This window comes from Salvelinus alpinus, chromosome 21, assembly GCF_045679555.1.
Source record: "Salvelinus alpinus chromosome 21, SLU_Salpinus.1, whole genome shotgun sequence".
NCBI classification, from domain to species: domain Eukaryota; kingdom Metazoa; phylum Chordata; class Actinopteri; order Salmoniformes; family Salmonidae; genus Salvelinus; species Salvelinus alpinus.
In genome coordinates, this window is record NC_092106.1 from 47,520,425 (window position 1) to 47,546,389 (window position 25,965).

Sequence of the window (25,965 nt, forward strand, 5' to 3'; positions counted from 1 at the left end):
GAGATCACATCACAGTAATATGGTGGTGTTGGATGGAGAGATCACATCACAGTAGTATGTAATATGGTGGTGTTGGATGGAGAGATCACATCACAGTAATATGGTGGTGTTGGATGCAGAGATCACATCACAGTAGTATGTAATATGGTGGTGTTGGATGGAGAGATCACATCACAGTAGTATGTAATATGGTGGTGTTGGATGGAGAGATCACATCACAGTAATATGGTGGTGTTGGATGCAGAGATCACATCACAGTAGTATGTAATATGGTGGTGTTGGATGGAGAGATCACATCACAGTAGTATGTAATATGGTGGTGTTGGATGGAGAGATCACATCACAGTAATATGGTGGTGTTGGATGGAGAGATCACATCACAGTAGTATGTAATATGGTGGTGTTGGATGGAGAGATCACATCACAGTAGTATGTAATATGGTGGTGTTGGATGGAGAAATCACATCACAGTAATATGGTGGTATTGGATGGAGAGATGACATCACAGTAGTATGTAATATGGTGGTGTTGGATGGAGAGATCACATCACAGTAGTATGTAATATGGTGGTGTTGGATGGAGAGATCACATCACAGTAATATGGTGGTATTGGATGGAGAGATGACATCACAGTAGTATGTAATATGGTGGTGTTGGATGGAGAGATCACATCACAGTAGTATGTAATATGGTGGTGTTGGATGGAGAGATCACATCACAGTAATATGGTGGTATTGGATGGAGAGATGACATCACAGTAGTATGTAATATGGTGGTGTTGGATGGAGAGATCACATCACAGTAGTATGTAATATGGTGGTGTTGGATGGAGAGATCACATCACAGTAATATGGTGGTATTGGATGGAGAGATGACATCACAGTAGTATGTAATATGGTGGTGTTGGATGGAGAGATCACATCACAGTAGTATGTAATATGGTGGTGTTGGATGGAGAGATCACATCACAGTAATATGGTGGTATTGGATGGAGAGATGACATCACAGTAGTATGTAATATGGTGGTGTTGGATGGAGAGATCACATCACAGTAATATGGTGGTATTGGATGGAGAGATGACATCACAGTAGTATGTAATATGGTGGTGTTGGATGGAGAGATCACATCACAGTAGTATGTAATATGGTGGTGTTGGATGGAGAGATCACATCACAGTAATATGGTGGTGTTGGATGGAGAGATGACATCACAGCTTTTGGGTCCTGCAGTCCGTGATGCACAGTTTGTAGCAGAACTTCGAACTGAATACAAATGAAGAGCGGGCAGGCACGGTTAAGAGCTTTGTTTGACGTACAGATTGGTTTCATACAACCGCTCTCACCACTGCAGACTTCCCCGTTGGTATTTGGTCGATTTTCAGGCAAGTTTATTTCACTAAAAAGACAGACCTGTGCAGTGCGAAAGTTCTTGTTTGAAACAGTAAATATCATTGGTTTAATATGTATCGGTTAACTCCCTTTTACCAAGGAATCACAAAGTCTTCTGGTCTGTATCCTCTATCTTCCTGCAGGTATCCAACAGACCATTGAGCAGGAGGAGAGTCAGAACAAGTCTTCAGCTGACCTGAGGATACGCAAGACACAGGTGAGTCAGGAGGAGAGAAAGTGAGGAGTAGAGAGGGAGCGGAAGAGGAGTCGGGAGAGAGGAGTCGGGAGAGAGGAGTCGGGAGAGAGGAGTCGGGAGAGAGGAGACAGTGACCTTAACGGACCTGTCTCCCTGCCTCCCCCTCTCTCTCCACCCTCTCAGTTCAATTCAATTCAAGGGGCTTTATTGACATGGGAAACATATGTTAACATTGCCAAGCAAGTAGATAATAAGCAAAAGTGAAATAAACAATAATAAGTAAACATTACACTCACAGAAGTTCCAAAATAATAAAGACATTTCAAATGTCATATTATGTCTACCTACAGTGTTGTAAGGATGTGCAAATAGTGTAAGTCCCGTCCCCCTGTCTCTCCCTCTCTCCTGTCCCCCGTCTGTCTCCTGTCTCCCCGTCTCTCCCGTCTCCCTGTCTCTCCCTCTCTCCTGCCCCCTGTCTCTCCCGTCCCCCTGTCTCTCCCCTGTCTCTCCCGTCCCCCTGTCTCCTCGTCTCTCCCGTCCCCCTGTCTCCTCGTCTCTCCCGTCCCCCCTGTCTCCCCGTCTCTCCCGTCCCCCTGTCTCTCCCCTGTCTCCCCGTCTCCCCCGTCCCCCCGTCTCTCCCGTCCCCCTGTCTCTCCCGTCCCCCTGTCTCCCCGTCTCTCCCGTCCCCCTGTCTCCCCGTCTCTCCCGTCTCCCCGTCTCTCCCGTCCCCGTCTCTCCCCTGTCTCCCCGTCTCTCCCCTGTCTCCCCGTCTCTCCCGTCTCCCCGTCTCTCCCGTCCCCCTGTCTCTCCCCTGTCTCCCCGTCTCTCCCGTCCCCCTGTCTCCTCGTCTCTCCCGTCCCCCCCGTCTCCCCGTCTCTCCCCTGTCTCCCATAGCACTCAACGCTGTCCCGTAAGTTTGTGGAGGTGATGTCAGAGTACAACGCCACCCAGTCAGACTACAGGGAGCGCTGCAAGGGACGTATCCAGAGACAGCTGGAGATCAGTGAGTACAGTACTCTACCTACTGGATGGATTCAGTTCAACACCACTGTATTGTCCACTAAAAGCTGCACCTCAACTGGAGATCAGTGATTAGTCACACACACACACACATGCACTCACACAGTCTAAGTGAACTCCATACCATGTAACCAGCAAGTCAATCAGCTGAGCCTTTGGCTGCTACAGTCCCATCTTCCCATCACCACCTGAGGGTCCAACAGTTAAATTGTGCTTTAGGGAATCTTCCTGTGTGTAATGGGATGACTACTATCTACCTCTACACAGAGGGCATTCAGTCATCACAGCAGGCAGGTGCTTTTGGTGTGTGTGTGTGTGTGTGTGTGCGTGCCAGCCTGTTCCTGATCAGAGTGGTTGTGAGTGTGTGGTGTGCCAGCCTGTTTCTGTACTGATCAGCCTGCTTCCCTCTGATCTCTGATCAGGCCAGAGCTGTGTTCGAATACTTAATGAGTATATACTACATACTATAAGTTCATTTTAGTATACTGTAAACTAACAGTTTCGTTTCAGTTTTGCGTACTAGCTCTTCAACCTGTCTACCGGAAGTTGATGCCGTTGCTATGCAACCTCTTGCTAGCTAGTTAGCATAACAAATGACTAGTTTGATAGTTTGATTTTACAACTTTGTGTGTGTTTTTAAATTCGATCTGGAGTGCCAGAGTGCGATCGTAAATTCAAAGCGTTGTCAGCTTGTCCGTTTGTAAATTCAGAGCGTTTCGCTCTCGGAGCGCACACTGGACGCTCTGGCCCGAGGAGTAGGGTTGATTTGAGCATTCTGACTAAACTATCGTTGGCTAGCTTGCTAGCTACTTCCAGACACAACTAAGACCACTCTGGTCATTTTACTCACGCTAGCAGGGCTATTTAGGCAGTTTTCATGTTATCCAGAGCGTTGGTGACTGTAACTGTGCTGCTGGTAACAATAGAATTACACTTTTTTGCTAATGTTTACTGACACCGGCAATATTCAACTGGTGTTGAGTGCTCGTAAATGCATTATTCTGCGCTCTGGTACACTCAGACGAGTGCTCTGAAATCGGAGTAGATAGCCAGAGCAAATTTACGAAAGCACCCTAATGTCCATCGAGAACGCACAACCACTATACCATTTAGCTAAGAATGACAGGAATAATCAAGACAATAAACGTTGGGTAGTTAGTTTGATAGCAGATAGTTAATATACTGGCAAGTTTGATGTATAAGTAGCCAACTGACGTTAGGTAGCAACATACTGCTGTAATGATATGCTATGTGGTTCGTAAGGACAGCGTAGCTAACAAATTGTCAGCCAACATAACGTGTAAGGTAACTTATTTGAAAATGCATTACTTTATTACATTGCTCAACATTTTCTTAACATTTTTCATAGTTAAAGCAGTGAATTTGTATCGTTGTACTTCAGCTGCATATTTTCTGCCGTATTCTTCAAATCTGAAAACGATGTGAAGCCACGCCCATTTCCTGAAGAATTGCTTTATGGGCCCTAAAGTACGGAAATAGTGTCCTCTGCGTGCATACTTCATATTTTGCCGAATTTAGTACGACATCCTGGAACTTTTGGCATACTAACTACATCATACTATGACCAATAAGCATACTATATACTCAATTCACGTCACAAATAGTACGGTTAGTACGAATATTCGAACACAGCTCATGTCTGTCTGATTTGTCAGGTATTATATCCTGTCTCTATGTTTCTGTAACAGGCACTGTCAGGGCCCCTGCCAGCCTGGGGTTATACGCTCCATAGTCCCAGTTTCCCCAGGTTGGCATGGCAATAGACATACATACATACATACATACATACATACATACATACATACACACAGGCAGACAGGCATACCTGTTACCTATAACAGAGTCACCTCCAACCCACTTGTCAGCTGCTGTAGTCACAGGTGGGCCTGCCTGATATCAAGAAACAGCAGGCATGGGATTAGAAAGAAAGACACGTAGAGAGAGGGTGAGAGGTAGAGAGAGAGAGGTGTAGGGACAGAGTAATGGGGAGAGAGAGAGCGGTGTAGGGACAGAGTAATGGGGAGAAACAGAGAGTGATCGGTACAGGATGAGGTAGGCTTTTGAGACAAAACATGGAGAATTCTCTCTTGTTAGCCCTCTCCAGACCTATTGAGGTCTATTCTATTATGACCTATTGAGGTCTGCTCTATTATGACCTATTGAGGTCTATTCTATTATGACCTACTGAGGTCTGCTCTATTATGACCTATTGAGGTCTGCTCTATTATGACCTATTGAGGTCTGCTCTATTATGACCTACTGAGGTCTGCTCTATTATGACCTACTGAGGTCTGCTCTATTATGACCTATTGAGGTCTGCTCTATTATGACCTACTGAGGTCTGCTCTATTATGACCTACTGAGGTCTGCTCTATTATGACCTACTGAGGTCTGCTCTATTATGACCTATTGAGGTCTGGTCTATTATGACCTATTGAGGTCTGGTCTATTATGACCTATTGAGGTCTGCTCTATAATGACCTACTGAGGTCTGCTCTATTATGACCTACTGAGGTCTGCTCTATTATGACCTACTGAGGTCTGCTCTATTATGACCTACTGAGGTCTGCTCTATTATGACTTACTGAGGTCTGCTCTATTATGACCTACTGAGGTCTGCTCTATTATGACCTACTGAGGTCTGCTCTATTATGACCTATTGAGGTCTGGTCTATTATGACCTATTGAGGTCTGGTCTATTATGACCTATTGAGGTCTGGTCTATTATGACCTATTGAGGTCTGGTCTATTATGACCTACTGAGGTCTGGTCTATTATGACCTATTGAGGTCTGGTCTATTATGACCTATTGAGGTCTGGTCTATTATGACCTATTGAGGTCTGGTCTATTATGACCTATTGAGGTCTGGTCTATTATGACCTATTGAGGTCTGCTCTATTATGACCTATTGAGGTCTGCTCTATTATGACCTACTGAGGTCTGCTCTATTATGACCTACTGAGGTCTGCTCTATTATGACCTACTGAGGTCTGCTCTATTATGACCTATTGAGGTCTGCTCTATTATGACCTATTGAGGTCTGCTCTATTATGACCTATTGAGGTCTGCTCTATTATGACCTATTGAGGTCTGCTCTATTATGACCTACTGAGGTCTGCTCTATTATGACCTACTGAGGTCTGCTCTATTATGACCTACTGAGGTCTGCTCTATTATGACCTATTGACTTCTGCTCTATTATGACCTATTGACTTCTGCTCTATTATGACCTATTGACTTCTGCTCTATTATGACCTATTGATCTCTACTCTATTATGAGCATTAATATGGAGTTGGTCCTCCCTTTGCTGCTATAACATCCTCCACTCTTCTGGGAAGGCTTTCCACTAGATGTTAGAACATTGCTGCAGGGACTTGCTTACATTCAGCCACACGAGCATTAGTGAGGTCAGGCACTGATGTTGGGATATTAGGCCTGGCTCACAGTTGGCGTTCTAATTCATCCCAAAGGTGTTTGATGGGGTTGAAGTCAGGGCTCTGTGCAGGCCAGTCAAGTTCTTCCACACTGATCTCAACAAACCATTTCTGTATGGACCTCGCTTTGTGCACAGGGGCATTGTCATGTTGAAACAGGAAAGACCCTTCCCCAAACTGTTTCTACAAACATAAAAGCACAGAATCGTCTAGAATGTTATTCTATGCTGTAGCGTTAAGATTTCCCTTCACTGGAACTAAGGGGCCTAACCCGAACCATGAAAAACAGCACCAGATTATTATTCTTCCACCAAACTTTACAGTTGGCACTATGCATTTGGGCAGGTAGTGTTCTCCTCATATCCGTCAAACCGCAAGATGGAGAAGCATGATTCATCACTCCAGAGAATGTGTTTCCACTGCTCCAGAGTCCAATGGCGCTGAGCTTGACACCACTCCAGCCGACGCTTGGCATTGCGCATGGTGATCTTAGGCTTGTGTGCGGCTGCTCGGCCATGGAAACCCATTTCATGAAGCTGCCAACGAACTGTTCTTGTGCTGACGCTGCTTCCAGAGGCAGTTTGGAACTCAGTAGTGAGTGTTGCAACCGAGGACAGACGATTTTTAGACGCTTCAGGAGTGGCTTCAAGACAAGTCTCTGAATGTTCTTGAGTGGCTCAGCCAGAACCCGGACTTGAACTCAATCGAACATCTCTGGAGAGACCTGAAAATAGCTGTGCAGCAATGCTCCCCATCCAAACTGACAGAGGTTGAGAGGATCTGCAGAAAAGAAAGGGAGAAACTCTCAAAGTACAGCTGTGCCAAGCTTGCAGCTTCATACCCAAGAAGGCTGTAATCGCTGCCAAAGGTGCTTCAACAAGGTACTGAGTAAAGGGTCTGAAAACTTATGTAAATGTAAAATTTCAGTTTCAGTTTTTTATTTTTTATAAATTTGCAAAAATGTCTAAAAATCAGTTTTCACTTTGTCATTACGGGTTATTGTGTGTAGATTGAAGAGGGGAAAAAATATTGAATACATTTTATAATAAGGCTGTAATGTAACAAAATGTGGAAAAAGTCAAGGGGTCTGAATACTTTCCAAATACACTGTATACTGTTATAAAGGTCAGGAAATATATTTTTACCCATTTTTTGGGTAGGCAAAACTCTACCGTACATTCATACTTCCAATTAATTTTTTTAAACCGGTACCGGTTACCTTCAGACGTGTTCGTGAGAATCTCCCGTTTCGACAGTGTGGTCACATAAGTTTGTAGCCTAAACGGTCAGACACTACAGCACAACGGTACGAACTTCAGACGAGGCCCCTGACACTTGTGGGGGTTGTAGAGCAAAACGGAGACCACCGTCGTGTTCCAGAGAGTTGTCATAATAGTTCTGTAGGTCAAACTGTTTGGATATTGCATATCCCTTTGAGCATTGTGAAGTTATTAATTACACTTTGGGTGATGTATCAATAGACCCAGTCACTACAAAGATACAGGCATCTTTCCTAACTCAGTTGCCAGAGAGGAAGGAAACCACTCAGGGATTTCACGATGAGGCCAATGGTGACTTTAAAACAGTTATAATTTAATGGCTGTGATAGGAGAAAACTGAGGATGGATCAACAACATTGTAGCTACTTCACAATACTAACCTAATTGACAGCGTGAAAAGAAGGAAGCCTTTACAGAATACAAATATTTCAAAACATGCATCCTGTTAGCAATAAGGCACTAAAGTAAAACTGCAAAAAACTGTGGCAAAGAAATTAACTTTATGTCCTAAATACAAATTGTTATGTTTGGGGCAAATCCAACACAACACATCACCAGAGTACCACTCTTCATATTTTCAAGCATGGTGGTGGCTGCTTCATGTTATGGGTATGCTTGTCATCGGCAAGAAACGGAATAGAGCTAAGCCCAGGCAAAATCCTAAAGGAAAACGTGGTTCATTGTGGTTTCCAACAGACACTGAGAGACAAATGTACCTTTCAGCAGGACAATAACCTAAAACACAAGGCCAAATATACACTTGAGTTGCTTACCAAGACGACATTGAATATTCCTGAGTTGCCTATTTAGTTTTGACTTAAATCGTCTTCAAAATCTATAGCAAGACTTCTATGGCCGTCTAGCAATGATCAACAACCAACTTGACAGAGCTTGAAGAATAATAAAAAAGAATCACGTGCAAATATTGTACAATCCAGGTGTGCGAATCTTTTAGACTTACCCAGAAAGACTCACAGCTGTAAACACTGCCAAAGGTGATTCTAACATGTATTGACTCAGGGTTGTGAATAGTTATGTAAATTAAATATTTCTTTATTTTATTTTCAATTAATTTGAAAAAAATTCAAAAAACATGTATTCAATGTCATTGGTATTCTGTGTAGATGGATGAGAAACAAAATAATCGATTTTGAATTCAGGCTGTAACACAACAGTATGTGGAATAAGTCGGCAGGTAGCCTAGTGGTTAGAGCGTTGGGCCAGTAACCGAAAGGTTGCTAGATTGAATCCCCGAGCTGACAAGGTAAAAATATGTCGTTCTGCCCCTGAACAAGGCGGTGAACCCAGTGTTCCTAGACCGTCATTGTAAATAAGAATTTGTTCTTAACTATCTTGCCTAGTTAAATAAAGATAAAATAAAGTAAAGCGGTATGAATACTTTCTGAAGGTGCTGTATTCCACACTCAAGTTATTATACATCACTAGTCCTGTTCAGCCGGCCTGTCTGTGTATTCAGCCTTCATGGGGACAAATGACAGTGTCATCAGCAAATTAGCCTACTTCAAGAATCTCATTGTCTTGCAGCTTGGTAGAGATGAGTTTAGAATACAGAATGAGATGTACAATCAGAACTAATGCACCATCTACTTTCTCCTGTTCTTTTGATCCTCAGATGTTTTGTAGACCCCTGCCATTCCATCTTTAAGGTTGCATTCCTAAAGGCACAAGGAAACATGATTAAACTATTTTAATTAACAGATATCTCAAGACAGAATGTACAGTACCAGTCAAAAGTTTTCTTTATTTTTACTATTTTCTATGGTGTAGAATAATAGTGAAGACATCAAAACTATGAAATAACACATCTGGAATCATGTAGTAACCAAAAAAGTGTTAAACAAATCAAAATAGATTTTAGATTCTTCAAAGTAGCCTTGAAGACTGCTTTGCACACTCTTGGCATTTTCTCAACCAGCTTCATGAGGTAGTCACCTGGAATGCATTTCAATTAACAGGTGTGCCTTGTTAAGAGTTAATTTGTGGAATTTATTTCCTTAATGCGTTTGAGCCAATCAGCTGTGTTGTCACAAGGTAGGGTTGGTATACAGAAGATAGCTCTATTTGGCAAAATACCAAGTCCATATTATGGCAAGAACAGCTCAAATAAGCAAAGAGATATGACAGTCCATCTTAAGACATGAAGGTCAGTCAATCTGGAAAATTTAAAGAACTTTGAAAGTTTCTTCAAGTGCAGTCGCAAAAACCATCAAGCGCTATGATGAAACTGGCTCTCATGAGGACTGCCACAGGAAAGGAAGACCCAGAGTTACCTCTGCTGCAGAGGATAAGTTCATTAGAAATTCAGAATTTGTAGCCCAAATAAATGCTTCCCAGAGTTCAAGTGACAGACACATCTCAACATCAACTATTCAGAGGAGACTGCGTGAATCAGGCCTTCATGGTTGAATTGCTGCAAAGAAATCACTACTAAAGGACACCAATAAGAAGAAGAGACTTGCTTGGGCCAAGAAACACAAGCAATGGACATTAGACCGGTTGAAATATGTCCTTTGGTCTGATGAGTCCAATTTTTTTATATTTTTGGTTCCAACCGCCATGTCGTTGTGAGACCCAGAGTAGGTGGACGAATGATATTCGCATGTGTGGTTCCCACCGTGAAGCATGGAGGAGGTGTGGGGATGTTTTGCTGGTGACACTGTCTGTGATTTATTTAGAATTCAAGGCACACGTAACCAGCATGGCTACCACAGCATTCTGCTTCGATACGCCATCCCATCTGGTTTGCGCTTAGTGGGACTATCATTTGTTTTTCAACATGACAATGACCCAAAACACACCTCAAGGCTGTGTAAGGGCTATTTGAGCAAGAAGGAGAGTCAATGCTGCATCAGATGACCTGGCTTCCACAATCACCTGACCTCAACTCAATTCAGATGGTTTGGGATGAGTTGGACCGCAGAGTGAAGGAAAAGCAGCCAACAAGTGCTCAGCATATGTGGGAACTCATTCAAGACTGTTGGAAAGGCATTCCAGGTGAAGCTGGTTGAGAGAATGCCAAGAGTGTGCAAATCTGTCATCAAGGCAAAGGGTGGCTGTTTGAAGAATCTAAAATCTAAAATATATTTTGATTTGTTTAACACTTTTTTTGGTTACTACATGATTCCATATGTGTTATTTAATAGTTTTGATGTCTTCACTATTATTATACAATGTAGAAAATAGTTTAAATATATAATAACTTGAATGAGTAGGTGTGTCCAAACTTTTGACTGGTACTGTATATGAAGACACAAAGGTTCAGGTCTAGGCAACTTAACTTAATATAACAGCGTCACGAGTCCCAGGAGTTTAATATATCTACTGTGCTTCCTCAGGGCTGTGTGCTGACTTAATGGGGCTTTAGTAATGTAGATTCCTTCGCACTAGGAATCCATCTGAATGCATATTGCATATACATATTCATTAGGACTTGTGCTCTCCACTTTCACGTGTGGCTCGACACCGAGAGCGATGCTGTTTGTTGAAACATTCCATCTCACCATCGATTTAAGATGTCTAATATCCTACCCACGCATGAATTTACATGGGTAATGAGCGTATGATGTCACAATCTACACCGTACACACACACACACACACACACACACAGACAGATACTATTGCTGTAGTATACTTTCTGTTAACAGGTTGAACCTTTTGTTGGGTCTTTTTTAATGATATCAGTCATATAAAAGTGTGTTATATATAATATATCATGATATCAGTCAGCTGTTTGGGGACTTCACAGACTCATGTTGGGTTTGTCTGTGTTATGGTCTCCATGGTAACCTGCCAGAGCCTCCTTCAGCGCCTGTCAAAGGGTCAACAAAGGATGATATTGTATGTGTGCGTATAAGATAATGTACCTTCTCCTTGATTACACACCAGTCAGTCTGTTGTGCCTGCCTCTTCCATGCTATGGCCTGTTATGGGGTTTGGGTTGTTTTCAGCAAAAGTGACTTCACCAATAAGGTTTAAATTTAGCCTAGGTAAATGTGATTTTAGTACATTCAGTAATCAACCAAAATGGAGAGAGAGAAACAGAGAGATGCGAGAGAGAGAGAAACAAAGAGATGGAGGAGAGAGAGAGTGAGAAACAGAGATGGAGGAGAGAGCGAGAGAGAGAGATGGAGGGGTGGAGGAGAGAGCGAGAGAGAAACAGAAAGATGGAGGGGTGGAGGAGAGAGAGAGGCAATTGCATCTTGTGAAACCCAGCTTGCGAGAGATGAATGTTATGAGGGATACATTTGAAGGGCTGCGAAACGGGCGTCATCTCCTGCTCTATCTGTCCTCTCTCCTTCTCCTCATTTGAGTGATTGTCCCGTGACGCACACACACACTGGTATCTATCAGAGGGCAGCTGCATCAGTATTCTGACCAGGAAGGTAATCATGGGCCCTGACCCCCCGACCACTATTACTCACCATCACAGCCACAACCCTGACCCCCCAGACACACACACGCACACACGCACACACACACACACGCGCGCGCATTAGATCCAGCCTCTCCTCCTGTCCCAGTCCTGAGCATGGTCTAATGAAGCCTGGTCCAGGAGAGACAGGTGATTAAAGGGGCAATCAGCAGTTGGTACATCCATTTTTTTTTTTACTTTTAAATTCATGATATGATATATACCCATTGATTCTTGAAGAATTTAACTTCTCTTCACAAGCTTAGTTCAACTGACATACCCCATCAGAACCCAAAATATAAGCTTGTATAAGCAATGTTGGCATTTACTGTTCCTAGGCCGTCATTTAAAATACGAATTTGTTCTTAACTGACTTGCCTAGTTAAATAAAGGTAAAATAAAAATATGTAATTGTAAACAAACACAGCCTGAAACCATGGTTACAACTATAAGTTGAAGTCATGGAATGGTCAGTTATTCCATCTATAGCTCTGTTAATGCAGCACCATTCCTCATCCTCTTACCAATACAGTGGTAAGGTGAGCTGCAGATTGCCCTTTAAAGGTGCAGATCCTGAAGTATGAGCGCTCACCAGAGAAACAGAGGTGGTGACGGAGGTGGTGACGGAGGTGGTGACGGAGGTGGTGACGGAGGCGGAGAGGGAGGCGGAGAGGGAGACTGAGGCGGAGAGGGAGACGGAGGCGGAGAGGGAGACGGAGGCGGAGAGGGAAACGGAGGCGGAGAGGGAAACAGAGGCGGAGAGGGAAACGGAGGCGGAGAGGGAAACGGAGGCGGAGAGGGAAATGGAGGCGGAGAGGGAAACGGAGAGGGAAACGGAGGCGGAGAGGGAGAAGGAGACGGAAACTGAGGTGGAGAGGGAGACTGAGGTGGAGAGGGAGAGGGAGACTGAGGTGGAGAGGGAGAGGGAGACTGAGGTGGAGAAGGAGACGGAGACTGAGGTGGAGAAGGAGACGGAGACTGAGGTGGAGAGGGAGAGGGAGACTGAGGTGGAGAGGGAGAGGGAGACTGAGGTGGAGAGGGAGAGGGAGACTGAGGTGGAGAGGGAGAGGGAGACTGAGGTGGAGAGGGAGACTGAGGTGGAGAGGGAGAGGGAGACTGAGGTGGAGAGGGAGAGGGAGACTGAGGTGGAGAGGGAGACTGAGGTGGAGAGGGAGACTGAGGTGGAGAGGGAGACTGAGGTGGAGAGGGAGAGGGAGACTGAGGCGGAGAGGGAAACGGAGGCGGAGAGGGAGACGGAGGCGGAGAGGGAGAAGGAGACGGAGACGGAGACTGAGTTGGAGAGGGAGAGGGAGACTGAGGTGGAGACGGAGGTGGAGAGGGAGACTGAGGTGGAGACGGAGGTGGAGAGGGAGACGGAGGTGGAGAGGGAGAGGGAGACGGAGGTGGAGAGGGAGACGGAGGTTGAGACGGAGGTGGAGAGGGAGACGGAGGTTGAGACGGAGGTGGAGAGGGAGATGGAGACTGAGGTGGAGAGGGAGATGGAGACTGAGGTGGAGAGGGAGAGGGAGACTGAGGTGGAGAGGGAGAGGGAGACTGAGGTGGAGAGGGAGAGGGAGACAGGTGGAGAGGGAGAGGGAGACTGAGGTGGAGAGGGAGAGGGAGACTGAGGTGGAGAGGGAGAGGGAGACTGAGGTGGAGACGGAGGTGGAGAGGGAGAGGGAGACGGAGGTGGAGAGGGAGAGGGAGACGGAGGTTGAGAGGGAGAGGGAGACGGAGGTTGAGACGGAGGTGGAGAGGGAGATGGAGACGGAGGTTGAGACGGAGGTGGAGAGGGAGATGGAGACTGAGGTGGAGAGGGAGATGGAGACAGGTGGAGAGGGAGATGGAGACTGAGGTGGAGAGGGAGATGGAGACTGAGGTGGAGAGGGAGATGGAGACTGAGGTGGAGAGGGAGATGGAGACTGAGGTGGAGAGGGAGATGGAGACTGCTCCTTAATTAATCTACAGACAGGGAGCACAGGAGGAGAGGAGGGAGAGGAGAAAGAAGGGACTAGAAAGAAATTGAAAAACCTATTCAACCAAAAACACAGCAACCCAGAAAACGTTAGCTTAGGACTTCACTAAAATTGGAAAACACTAAACAAACAACAACACAAAGAGTTATCTATCCAAAACGGAGATGTATGGATAAACCACTTCTCCAATATGTTTGGCTCTATAACAAAGAATAAAGAGCAAAAACATACATGATCAAATAGAAATCTTAGAATCAGCTATTAAAGACTACCAGAACCCACAGGATTCTCCAATTACATTGAATGAACTACAGGACAAAATACAAACCCTTCCAACCCCCAAAAAGGCATGTGGTGTTGATGGTTTAACAAAATGATAAAATACACAGACCCCAAATTCAAATGGGCTATTCTTAAACTCTTCAACATCATCCTCAGCTCTGGCATCCCCAATATTTGGAACCAAGGCCTGGTCCCCCCAATCCACAAAAGTGGAGACAAATTTGACCCCAATAACTACCGTGGGGTGCTGAAGGACAGGAAGACTAACTCTTCAGAGATTATTTTTACTAAATGTGTTTCCCCCATTCTTGCAAAGACAGCTATAGTTCATAACTGCTATGTCGTCTTTGCAGCATGAGAAAGACAGCTATAGATCTTATTGATTTCCTCTCCCACTGTCTTTTTAATCTCGTTGTTAGTGAATGAATGAGCCTGGGGGTGACTGTTGGTTCTGTGAATGAGCCCGGGGGGTGACTGTTGGATCTGTGAATGAGCCTGGGGGTGACTGTTGGTTCTGTGAATGAGCCTGGGGGTGACTGTTGGTTCTGTGAATGAGCCTGGGGGTGACTGTTGGATCTGTGAATGAGCCTGGGGGTGACTGTTGGTTCTGTGAATGAGCCTGGGGGTGACTGTTGGATCTGTGAATGAGCCTGGGGGTGACTGTTGGTTCTGTGAATGAGCCTGGGGGTGACTGTTGGATCTGTGAATGAGCCTGAAGAAAGGGAAGGACACGTCTTGGTTTGTGTGAATGGAAACACACACACAACACACACACACTCCGTAGCATGTCTGGGTGTGTTTAGTGTTCACTACCACCTGGGGTTGGGAATAGAAGGTCAGATCTGTGGAAGTGTGCGGGTCTGAATGTTTCCAGCTGTTACATTTTGATTCTGTTCACATTTGGTTATCATGCTTTGAACGAATACTTTTTGGGAATGTTGCATGCAAACCACAGTCTATATTGATGAGGTGTGTGTGTGTGTGTGTGTGTGTGTGTGTGTGTGTGTGTGTGTGTGTGTGTGTGTGTGTGTGTGTGTGTGTGTGTGTGTGTGTGTGTGTGTGTGTGTGTGTGTGTGTGTGTGTGTGTGTGTGTGTGTGTGTGTGTGTGTGTGTGTGTGTGTGTGTGTGTGTGTGTGTGTGTTCACAGCTGGGAGGAATACAACAAACGAGGAGCTGGAGAGCATGTTAGAGAGCGACAACCCAGCGATCTTCACCTCAGGGGTGAGAAAACCACACACACACACACACACACACACACATTCCTCATGTATTGTGGTGGGTAGCCAGGCTGTATTCTCATTCCTCATGTATTGTGGTGGGTAGCCAGGCTGTATTCTCATTCCTCATGTATTGTGGTGGGTAGCCAGGCTGTATTCTCATTCCTCATGTATTGTGGTGGGTAGCCAGGCTGTACTCTCATTCCTCATGTATTGTGGTGGGTAGCCAGGCTGTACTCTCATTCCTCATGTATTGTGGTGGGTAGCCAGGCTGTATTCCCATTCCTCATGTATTGTGGTGGGTAGCCAGGCTGTACTCTCATTCCTCATGTATTGTGGTGGGTAGCCAGGCTGTACTCTCATTCCTCATGTATTGTGGTGGGTAGCCAGGCTGTACTCTCATTCCTCATGTATTGTGGTGGGTAGCCAGGCTGTACTCTCATTCCTCATGTATTGTGGTGGGTAGCCAGGCTGTATTCTCATTCCTCATGTATTGTGGTGGGTAGCCAGGCTGTATTCTCATTCCTCATGTATTGTGGTGGGTAGCCAGGCTGTACTCTCATTCCTCATGTATTGTGGTGGGTAGCCAGGCTGTACTCTCATTCCTCATGTATTGTGGTGGGTAGCCAGGCTGTATTCTCATTCCTCATGTATTGTGGTGGGTAGCCAGGCTGTACTCTCATTCCTCATGTATTGTGGTGGGTAGCCAGGCTGTACTCTCAGCCCTGAGGGTAAGGAAGGAGAGGACAGGACAGGAGAGGGGAGGGGAGGAGAGGACAGGGTAGGGGCGGAGAGGACAGGGTAGGGGAGGGGGGGAGTAGAGGACACGAAAGGAGAGGGTAAGGGAGGAGAGGACAGGGTAAGGGAGGAGAGGGTGCACAGGCTGTTTATCGGCATGCTAGCCAGCTCTCTGTCACCTGGGAGAACGTTGGAATAATTATTCCAGACAGAGCTGTCTTTTAGAGGAAAGTAGAGCAGATGGCTGTTTCTAATTTGTCTCTCTCTCTCTCCCTCTCTCTCTCTCATCCTCTCACCCCCTCCCCCCTGATCCTTCAGATCGTCATGGACTCCAACATCACCCAGCAGGCGATGAACGAGATCGAGACTCGTCACACTGAGATCATCAAGCTGGAGAACAGCATCCGTGAGCTACATGACATGTTCATGGACATGGCCATGCTGGTGGAGAGCCAGGTGAGGCCTAGCGACTAGCCAGACCCCAGCCTCGCCTAGCCATTCACCCCACCACCCCCTCACTTCCCCTGGGCATAGACTGGGACAGAGGGGCTGAGGAAGCCAACAGGTCCAGCATTGAGCTCTGTTTCCATGTGCATATGGCCTCACAGTGGATAGATTGGTGTTTTATCACACATATAGCAACACTATGTCGGTCTGTTCCCAGACCAGTAACACTACATTGAAAATATGTTGTTGTTTTTTTATTAAATGTAAAGCTATCTCTCAAACAAGAGTAGCACCTCATTAAATATACCTGCATTTAGATTGGCTGAAGGACAGGCAGGAAACTGTAGGAAAGCTTACGTGGTAGATTTACATTATTGTCATTTAGCTGACTCTCTCATCCAGAGCGACTTACAGTAGCGTAGATTTTCCATACTGGTCCCCCGTGGGAATCGAACCCACAACTCTAGCATCGCAATCGCCATGCTCTACCCACTGAGACACACGGTGGTAGATACTGGTAGATACTGGTAGATACTGGTAGATAGTGGTAGATAGTGGTAGATACTGGTAGATAGTGGTAGATACTGGTAGAGGTAGATAGAGGTAGATAGAGGTAGATAGTGGTAGATAGTGGTAGATAGTGGTATATACTGGTATATACTGGTAGATAGTGGTAGATAGTGGTAGATAGTGGTAGATAGTGGTATATAGTGGTAGATACTGATTGATAGATAGATATAGGTAGATAGAGGTAGATAGTGGTAGATAGTGGTAGATACTGATAGATAGAGGTAGTTAGAGGTAGTTAGAGGTAGTTAGAGGTAGATAGAGGTAGATAGAGGTAGATAGAGGTAGATAGAGGTAGATAGAGGTAGATAGTGGTAGATAGAGGTAGATAGTGGTAGATACTGATAGATAGAGGTAGATACTGATAGATAGTGGTAGATACTGATAGATAGAGGTAGATACTGATAGATAGAGGTAGATAGTGGTAGATAGTGGTAGATACTGATAGATAGTGGTAGATAGTGGTATATAGTTGTATATAGTGGTAGATACTGATAGAGGTAGATAGAGGTAGATAGAGGTAGATAGAGGTAGATAGAGGTAGATAGAGGTAGATAGAGGTAGATAGAGGTAGATACTGATAGATAGAGGTAGATAGAGGTAGATAGTGGTAGATACTGATAGTTAGAGGTAGTTAGAGGTAGTTAGAGGTAGTTAGAGGTAGTTAGAGGTAGATAGAGGTAGATAGAGGTAGATAGTGGTAGATAGTGGTAGATACTGATAGATAGAGGTAGATACTGATAGATAGAGGTAGATACTGATAGATAGAGGTAGATAGTGGTAGATAGTGGTAGATAGTGGTAGATAGTGGTAGATACTGATAGATAGTGGTAGATAGTGGTAGATAGTGGTAGATAGAGGTAGATAGAGGTAGATAGTGGTAGATAGAGGTAGATAGAGGTAGATAGAGGTAGATAGAGGTAGATAGTGGTAGATAGAGGTAGATAGTGGTAGATACTGATAGATAGAGGTAGATACTGATAGATAGTGGTAGATACTGATAGATAGAGGTAGATACTGATAGATAGAGGTAGATAGTGGTAGATAGTGGTAGATACTGATAGATAGTGGTAGATAGTGGTATATAGTTGTATATAGTGGTAGATACTGATAGAGGTAGATAGAGGTAGATAGAGGTAGATAGAGGTAGATAGAGGTAGATACTGATAGATAGAGGTAGATAGAGGTAGATAGAGGTAGATAGTGGTAGATACTGATAGTTAGAGGTAGTTAGAGGTAGTTAGAGGTAGTTAGAGGTAGTTAGAGGTAGTTAGAGGTAGATAGAGGTAGATAGTGGTAGATCGAGGTAGATAGTGGTAGATCGAGGTAGATACTGATAGATAGAGGTAGATACTGATAGATAGAGGTAGATAGTGGTAGATACTGATAGATAGAGGTAGATAGTGGTAGATAGTGGTAGATAGTGGTAGATACTGATAGATAGAGGTAGATAGAGGTAGATAGAGGTAGATAGTGGTAGATACTGATAGTTAGAGGTAGTTAGAGGTAGTTAGAGGTAGTTAGAGGTAGTTAGAGGTAGATAGAGGTAGATAGAGGTAGATAGTGGTAGATAGTGGTAGATACTGATAGATAGAGGTAGATACTGATAGATAGAGGTAGATACTGATAGATAGAGGTAGATAGTGGTAGATAGTGGTAGATACTGATAGATAGAGGTAGATAGTGGTAGATAGTGGTAGATAGTGGTAGATAGTGGTAGATAGAGGTAGATAGAGGTAGATAGAGGTAGATAGTGGTAGATAGTGGTAGATAGTGGTACATAGAGGTAGATAGTGGTAGAGAGTGGTAGAGAGTGGTATATAGTGGTAGATACTGATAGATAGAGGTAGATAGTGGTAGATACTGATAGATAGAGGTAGATAGAGGTAGATAGAGGTAGATAGTGGTAGATAGTGGTAGATAGTGGTAGATAGTGGTAGATAGAGGTAGATAGAGGTAGATAGTGGTAGATAGAGGTAGATAGTGGTAGATAGAGGTAGATAGTGGTACATAGTGGTACATAGAGGTAGATAGTGGTAGATAGTGGTAGATACTGATAGATAGTGGTATATAGTGGTAGATACTGATAGATAGAGGTAGATAGTGGTAGATACTGATAGATAGTGGTAGATAGTGGTATATAGTTGTATATAGTGGTAGATACTGTTAGAGGTAGATAGAGGTAGTTAGAGGTAGATAGAGGTATATAGTGGTATATGGTGGTAGATACTGATAGATAGAGGTAGATGTAGATAGAGGTAGATAGTGGTAGATACTGATAGATAGTGGTAGATACTGATAGATAGAGGTAGATACTGATAGATAGAGGTAGATAGAGGTAGATAGAGGTAGATAGTGGTAGATAGTGGTAGATAGAGGTAGATAGAGGTAGATAGTGGTAGATAGTGGTAGATACTGATAGATAGAGGTAGATAGAGGTAGATAGAGGTAGATAGAGGTAGATAGTGGTAGATAGAGGTAGATAGTGGTAGATAGTGGTAGATACTGATAGATGCTGGTAGATAGAGGTAGATGCTGGTAGATAGAGGTAGATGCTGGTAGATAGAGGTAGATGCTGGTAGATAGAGGTAGATGCTGGTAGATAGAGGTAGATGCTGGTAGATAGAGGTAGATGCTGGTAGATAGAGGTAGATGCTGGTAGATGCTGGTAGATAGAGGTAGTTAGAGGTAGTTAGAGGTAGATAGAGGTAGATAGAGGTAGATAGAGGTAGATAGTGGTAGATAGTGGTAGATCGAGGTAGATAGTGGTAGATCGAGGTAGATACTGATAGATAGAGGTAGATACTGATAGATAGAGGTAGATAGTGGTAGATACTGATAGATAGAGGTAGATAGTGGTAGATACTGATAGATAGTGGTAGATAGTGGTAGATAGTGGTAGATAGTGGTAGATAGAGGTAGATAGTGGTAGATAGTGGTAGATAGTGGTAGATAGTGGTAGATACTGGTAGATAGAGGTAGATAGAGGTAGATAGAGGTAGATAGTGGTAGATAGAGGTAGATAGTGGTAGATACTGATAGATAGAGGTAGATAGTGGTAGATAGTGGTAGATAGAGGTAGATAGAGGTAGATAGTGGTAGATACTGATAGATAGAGGTAGATAGTGGTAGATACTGATAGATAGAGGTAGATACTGATAGATACTGATAGATAGTGGTAGATAGTGGTAGATAGTGGTAGATAGTGGTAGATAGAGGTAGATAGTGGTAGATGGTGGTAGATAGAGGTAGATAGTGGTAGATAGTGGTAGATAGTGGTAGATATAGGTAGATAGTGGTAGATAGAGGTAGATAGTGGTAGATAGAGGTAGATAGTGGTAGATAGTGGTACATAGAGGTAGATAGTGGTAGATAGTGGTAGATACTGATAGATAGTGGTAGATAGTGGTATATAGTGGTAGATACTGATAGATAGTGGTAGATAGTGGTAGATAGAGGTAGATAGTGGTAGATAGAGGTAGTTAGAGGTAGTTAGAGGTAGATAGAGGTAGATAGAGGTATATGGTGGTAGATACTGATAGATAGAGGTAGATGTAGATAGAGGTAGATAGTGGTAGATACTGATAGATAGTGGTAGATACTGATAGATAGAGGTAGATACTGATAGATAGAGGTAGATAGAGGTAGATAGAGGTAGATAGTGGTAGATAGAGGTAGATAGTGGTAGATAGTGGTAGATACTGATAGATAGAGGTAGATAGAGGTAGATAGTGGTAGATAGTGGTAGATAGTGGTAGATAGTGTTAGATAGAGGTAGATAGTGGTAGATGCTGGTAGATAGAGGTAGATGCTGGTAGATAGAGGTAGATGCTGGTAGATAGAGGTAGATGCTGGTAGATAGAGGTAGATACTGGTAGATAGAGGTAGATGCTGGTAGATAGAGGTAGATGCTGGTAGATAGAGGTAGATGCTGGTAGATAGAGGTAGATGCTGGTAGATAGAGGTAGATGCTGGTAGATAGAGGTAAATGCTGGTAGATAGAGGTAGATGCTGATAGATAGAGGTAGATAGAGGTAGATAGAGGTAGATAGAGGTAGATAGAGGTAGATAGAGGTAGATAGAGGTAGATAGAGGTACGTAGAGGTAGATAGTGGTAGATAGTGGTAGATAGTGGTAGATAGTGGTATATAGTGGTATATAGTGGTAGATACTGATAGATACTGATAGATATAGGTAGATAGAGGTAGATAGAGGTAGATAGAGGTAGATAGTGGTAGATAGTGGTAGATACTGATAGATAGAGGTAGATAGAGGTAGATAGAGGTAGATAGAGGTAGTTAGAGGTAGTTAGAGGTAGTTAGAGGTAGATAGAGGTAGATAGAGGTAGATAGTGGTAGATAGTGGTAGATACTGATAGATAGAGGTAGATACTGATAGATAGAGGTAGATAGTGGTAGATACTGATAGATAGAGGTAGATAGTGGTAGATAGTGGTAGATAGTGGTAGATAGTGGTAGATAGGGGTAGATAGTGGTAGATAGTGGTATATGGTGGTAGATACTGATAGATAGTGGTAGATACTGATAGATAGAGGTAGATAGTGGTAGATAGTGGTAGATACTGATAGATAGAGGTAGATAGAGGTAGATAGAGGTAGATAGAGGTAGATAGTGGTAGATAGTGGTAGATACTGATAGATAGAGGTAGATAGTGGTATATAGAGGTAGATGCTGGTAGATAGAGGTAGATGCTGGTAGATAGAGGTAGATGCTGGTAGATAGAGGTAGATGCTGGTAGATAGAGGTAGATGCTGGTAGATAGAGGTAGATGCTGGTAGATAGAGGTAGATGCTGGTAGATAGAGGTAGATGCTGGTAGATAGAGGTAGATGCTGGTAGATAGAGGTAGATAATGGTAGATAGTGGTAGATACTGATAGATAGAGGTAGATACTGATAGATAGAGGTAGATAGTGATAGATAGTGATAGATAGAGGTAGATAGTGGTAGATAGTGGTAGATAGTGATAGATAGTGATAGATAGAGGTAGATAGAGGTAGATACTGATAGATAGAGGTAGATAGAGGTAGATAGAGGTAGATAGAGGTAGATAGAGGTAGATAGAGGTAGATAGTGGTAGATACTGATAGATAGTGGTAGATGGTGGTAGATACTGCTAGATGGTGCTAGATGGTGGTAGATAATGGTAGATACTGCTAGATGGTGGTAGATAATGGTAGATAGTGGTAGATTGTGCTGCTTGCAACAGTGTGTACTATACAGAACAGTATGGGATCAGTCTCTCTCTGTGTCTGCTGGACTGTGGGGGGCTGAATCCCTGGGGATCAGTGTGTGTGTGTGATCATATAAATATGAGTGTGTTGGTGCTGTAATGAACAAGTGTGATTGAATAATTGATGAGACTACTGCTTGGCTAATTCATTAATTAACCCTGGGCTCTACATCAGTCTAGACTATGTTTCCTTCTATTACAGTTTTTTTCCCCTCTTCTGTCAGGCTCTCTGTCGTTGTCTCTCTGCTTCTCCTCCCTCTGCCATCCCTCCCCCAACTTCCTGTCCTTCCCTTCCTCTCTTTCCTCTACTCTCTCTCCTTTGTTTCACCATAACAGGCTCTAAGCACAGCACTGAGAGTATGGGCCTCACACTAACCTCCCAAGGTAATTCACTTGTAATTCCTCACTTGATGCGTGCAGTCAGTGCACAGTTGATGTTCTAAGTTGAAGTGTGTGTTGGGCATTGGCTGTTTTAGTTGATGAATATTGAGATTGAAAAGGCTGTTAGATTACTCAAAGTGGTCAAAACTTCACTATGAATAACTCGAACCTGTTGAATGGGGCTGCGTTAAAATTAAGCTGGATATAAAATGGGAAATGTGTGCGTGTGCGCTCGCGCATGTGTGTGTTCGTGCGTGCGTGCGTGTGTGCGTGCGTGTGTGCGTGCGTGCGTGCGTGTGTGTGTTCGTGTGTGCGTGCGTGTGTGCGTGCGTGTGTGCGTGCGTGTGTGTGTTCGTGTGTGCGTGCGTGTGTTCGTGTGTGTGTTCGTGTGTGCGTGCGTGCGTGTGAGCTCGTGTACGTCAGTAGATGCATGTGTGTTTATATTCTGTTATGTGCTTTAAGTTGCAATAGTACTTAATTTGTATCTATTTAATTCAATTATAATTACCTGTTTGACATTTTGTGTAATACAATGCAGATGTACAATTGAAGACGAAAGTTTACATACACCTTAGCCAAATACATTTAAACTTAGTTTTTCACAATTCCTGACATTTAATCCTAGTAAAAATTCCCTGTCTTAGGTCAGTTAGGATCACCACTTTATTTTAAGAATGTAAAATGTCAGAATAACAGTAGAGAGAAAATTATTTCAGCTTTTATTTCTTTCATCACATTCCCAGTGGGTCAGAAGTTTACATACACTCAACTAGTATTTGGTAGCATTGACTTTAAATTGTTTAACTTGGGACAAACGTTTCGGGAAGCCTCCCACAATAAGTTGGGTGAATTTTGGTCCATTCCTCCTGACAGAGCTGGTGTAACCGAGTCAGGTTTGTAGGCCTCCTTGCTCGCACACATTTTTTCAGTTCTGCCCACAAATTTTCCATAGGATTGAGGTCAGGGCTTTGTGATGGCGGTATGACGGCTGAGTGGTCCCATGGTGTTTATACTTGCGTACTATTGTTTGTACAGATGAAAGTGGTACCTTCAGGCGTTTGGAAATTTCTCCCAATGATGAACCAGACTTGTGGAGGTCTACAACTTTTTTTCTGAGGTCTTGGCTGATTTCTTTTTATTTTCCCATGATGTTAATCAAAGAGGCACTGAGTTTGAAGGTAGGTCTTGAAATACATCCACAGGTACACCTCCAATTGACTCAAATTATGTCAATTAGCCTATCAGAAGCTTCTAAAGTCATGACATCATTTTCTGGAATTTTCCAAGCTGTTTAAAGGCACAGTCAACTTAGTGTATGTAAACTTCTGACCCACTGGAATTGTGATACAGTGAATTATAAGTGAAATAATCTGTCTGTAAACAATTGTTGGAAAAATTACTTGTGTCATGCACAAAGTAGATGTCCTACACGACTTGCCCAAACTATAGTTTTTTAACAAGACATTTGTGGAGTGGTTGAAAAACGAGTTTTAATGACTCCAACCTAAGTGTATGTAAACTTCCGACTTCAACTGTACGTTCCTCTTCAGGTGTGTTTTCTGCTTTGTCCAACAGGGGGAGCTGGTGAACAACATTGAGCAGAACGTGTGTAACACCCAGGACTATGTGGAACAGGCCAGAGACAACTACAAGGCTGCTGTCAGCATGCAGAAGGGCGGCCACAGGGTGAGACCCAACAACACACAGTCTATGGACATACTCTCATACAGCCCTCCCTCTCTTCCTTTTCTCCTGTCTGTCTGTCTACTCTTCCCTCTCTTCCTCTGTCCTGTCTGTCTACTCTTCCCTCCCTTCCTCTGTCCTGTCTGTCTACTCTTCCCTCCCTTCCTCTGTCCTTTCTGTCTACTCTTCCCTCTCTTCCTCTGTCCTGTCTGTCTACTCTTCCCTCTCTTCCTCTGTCCTGTCTGTCTACTCTTCCCTACCTTCCTTTTCTCCTGTCTGTCTACTCTTCCCTCCCTTCCTCTGTCCCGTCTGTCTACTCTTCCCTCCCTTCCTCTGTCCTGTCTGTCTACTCTTCCCTCCCTTCCTCTGTCCTGTCTGTCTACTCTTCCCTCCCTTCCTCTGTCCTGTCTGTCTACTCTTCCCTCTCTTCCTCTGTCCTGTCTGTCTACACTTCCCTCCCTTCCTCTGTCCTGTCTGTCTACTCTTCCCTCCCTTCCTCTGTCCTGTCTGTCTACTCTTCCCTACCTTCCTTTTCTCCTGTCTGTCTACTCCTCCCTCTCTTCCTCTGTCCTGTCTGTCTACTCTTCCCTCCCTTCCTCTGTCCTGTCTGTCTACTCTTCCCTCCCTTCCTCTGTCCTGTCTGTCTACTCTTCCCTCTCTTCCTTTTCTCCTGTCTGTCTACTCTTCCCTCCCTTCCTCTGTCCTGTCTGTCTACTCTTCCCTCCCTTCCTCTGTCCTTTCTGTCTACTCTTCCCTCTCTTCCTTTTCTCCTGTCTGTCTACTCTTCCCTCTCTTCCTCTGTCCTGTCTGTCTACTCTTCCCTCTCTTCCTCTATATCCTCCTTCCTACCATGTTTCCGTCCTCCTCCTCCTCCTCTCTGTCCCCACCTGTTTCCCCCTCTGTTGTCCCTCCCTCCCTCTGTTGTGTCTCTCCATCCCTCCCTCTGTTGTCTCTCCCTCCCTCCATCTGTTGTCTCTCCCTCCCTCCCTCTGTTGTGTCTCTCCCTCCCTCCCTCTGTTGTGTCTCTCCCTCCCTCCCTCTGTTGTGTCCCTCCCTCCCTCCCTCTGTTGTTTCTCTCCCTCCTTCCCTCTGTTGTCTCTCCCTCCCTCCCTCTGTTGTGTCCCTCCCTCTGTTGTGTCTCTCCCTCCCTCCCTCTGTTGTGTCTCTCCCTCCCTCCCTCTGTTGTGTCCCTCCCTCCCTCCCTCTGTTGTGTCCCTCCCTCTGTTGTGTTTCTCCCTCCCTCCCTCTGTTGTGTTTCTCCCTCCCTCCCTCTGTTGTGTCCCTCCCTCTGTTGTTTCTCTCCCTCCTTCCCTCTGTTGTCTCTCTCTCCCTCCCTCTGTTGTGTCTCTCCCTCCCTCCCTCTGTTGTGTTTCTCCCTCCCTCCCTCTGTTGTGTCCCTCCCTCTGTTGTTTCTCTCCCTCCTTCCCTCTGTTGTCTCTCCCTCCCTCTGTTGTGTCCCTCCCTCCCTCCCTCTGTTGTTTCTCCCTCCCTCCCTCTGTTGTTTCTCTCCCTCTGTTGTTTCTCTCCCTCCTTCCATCTGTTGTCTCTCCCTCCCTCCCTCTGTTGTGTCCCTCCCTCTGTTGTGTCTCTCCCTCCCTCCCTCTGTTGTGTTTCTCCCTCCTTCCCTCTGTTGTGTCCCTCTCTCTG

At 44.4% G+C, this 25,965-nt stretch overlaps 1 protein-coding gene across 2 annotated transcripts in view; it reads left to right on the forward strand.

The window, feature by feature from the left end:
- LOC139548399 (syntaxin-1A-like) overlaps nucleotides 1-25,965 on the forward strand; it is a 188,009-nt gene that overhangs the window by 150,983 nt on the left and 11,061 nt on the right. Inside the window, exons 5-9 of one of the 2 annotated variants that reach the window (XM_071358073.1) lie at nucleotides 1,533-1,606; nucleotides 2,480-2,588; nucleotides 15,182-15,255; nucleotides 16,308-16,445; nucleotides 24,211-24,321. In XM_071358073.1, the coding sequence (XP_071214174.1) occupies nucleotides 1,533-1,606; nucleotides 2,480-2,588; nucleotides 15,182-15,255; nucleotides 16,308-16,445; nucleotides 24,211-24,321 (506 nt within the window). The remainder of the gene's footprint in view (nucleotides 1-1,532; nucleotides 1,607-2,479; nucleotides 2,589-15,181; nucleotides 15,256-16,307; nucleotides 16,446-24,210; nucleotides 24,322-25,965) is intronic. The other variant, XM_071358071.1, reaches the window with a different exon arrangement.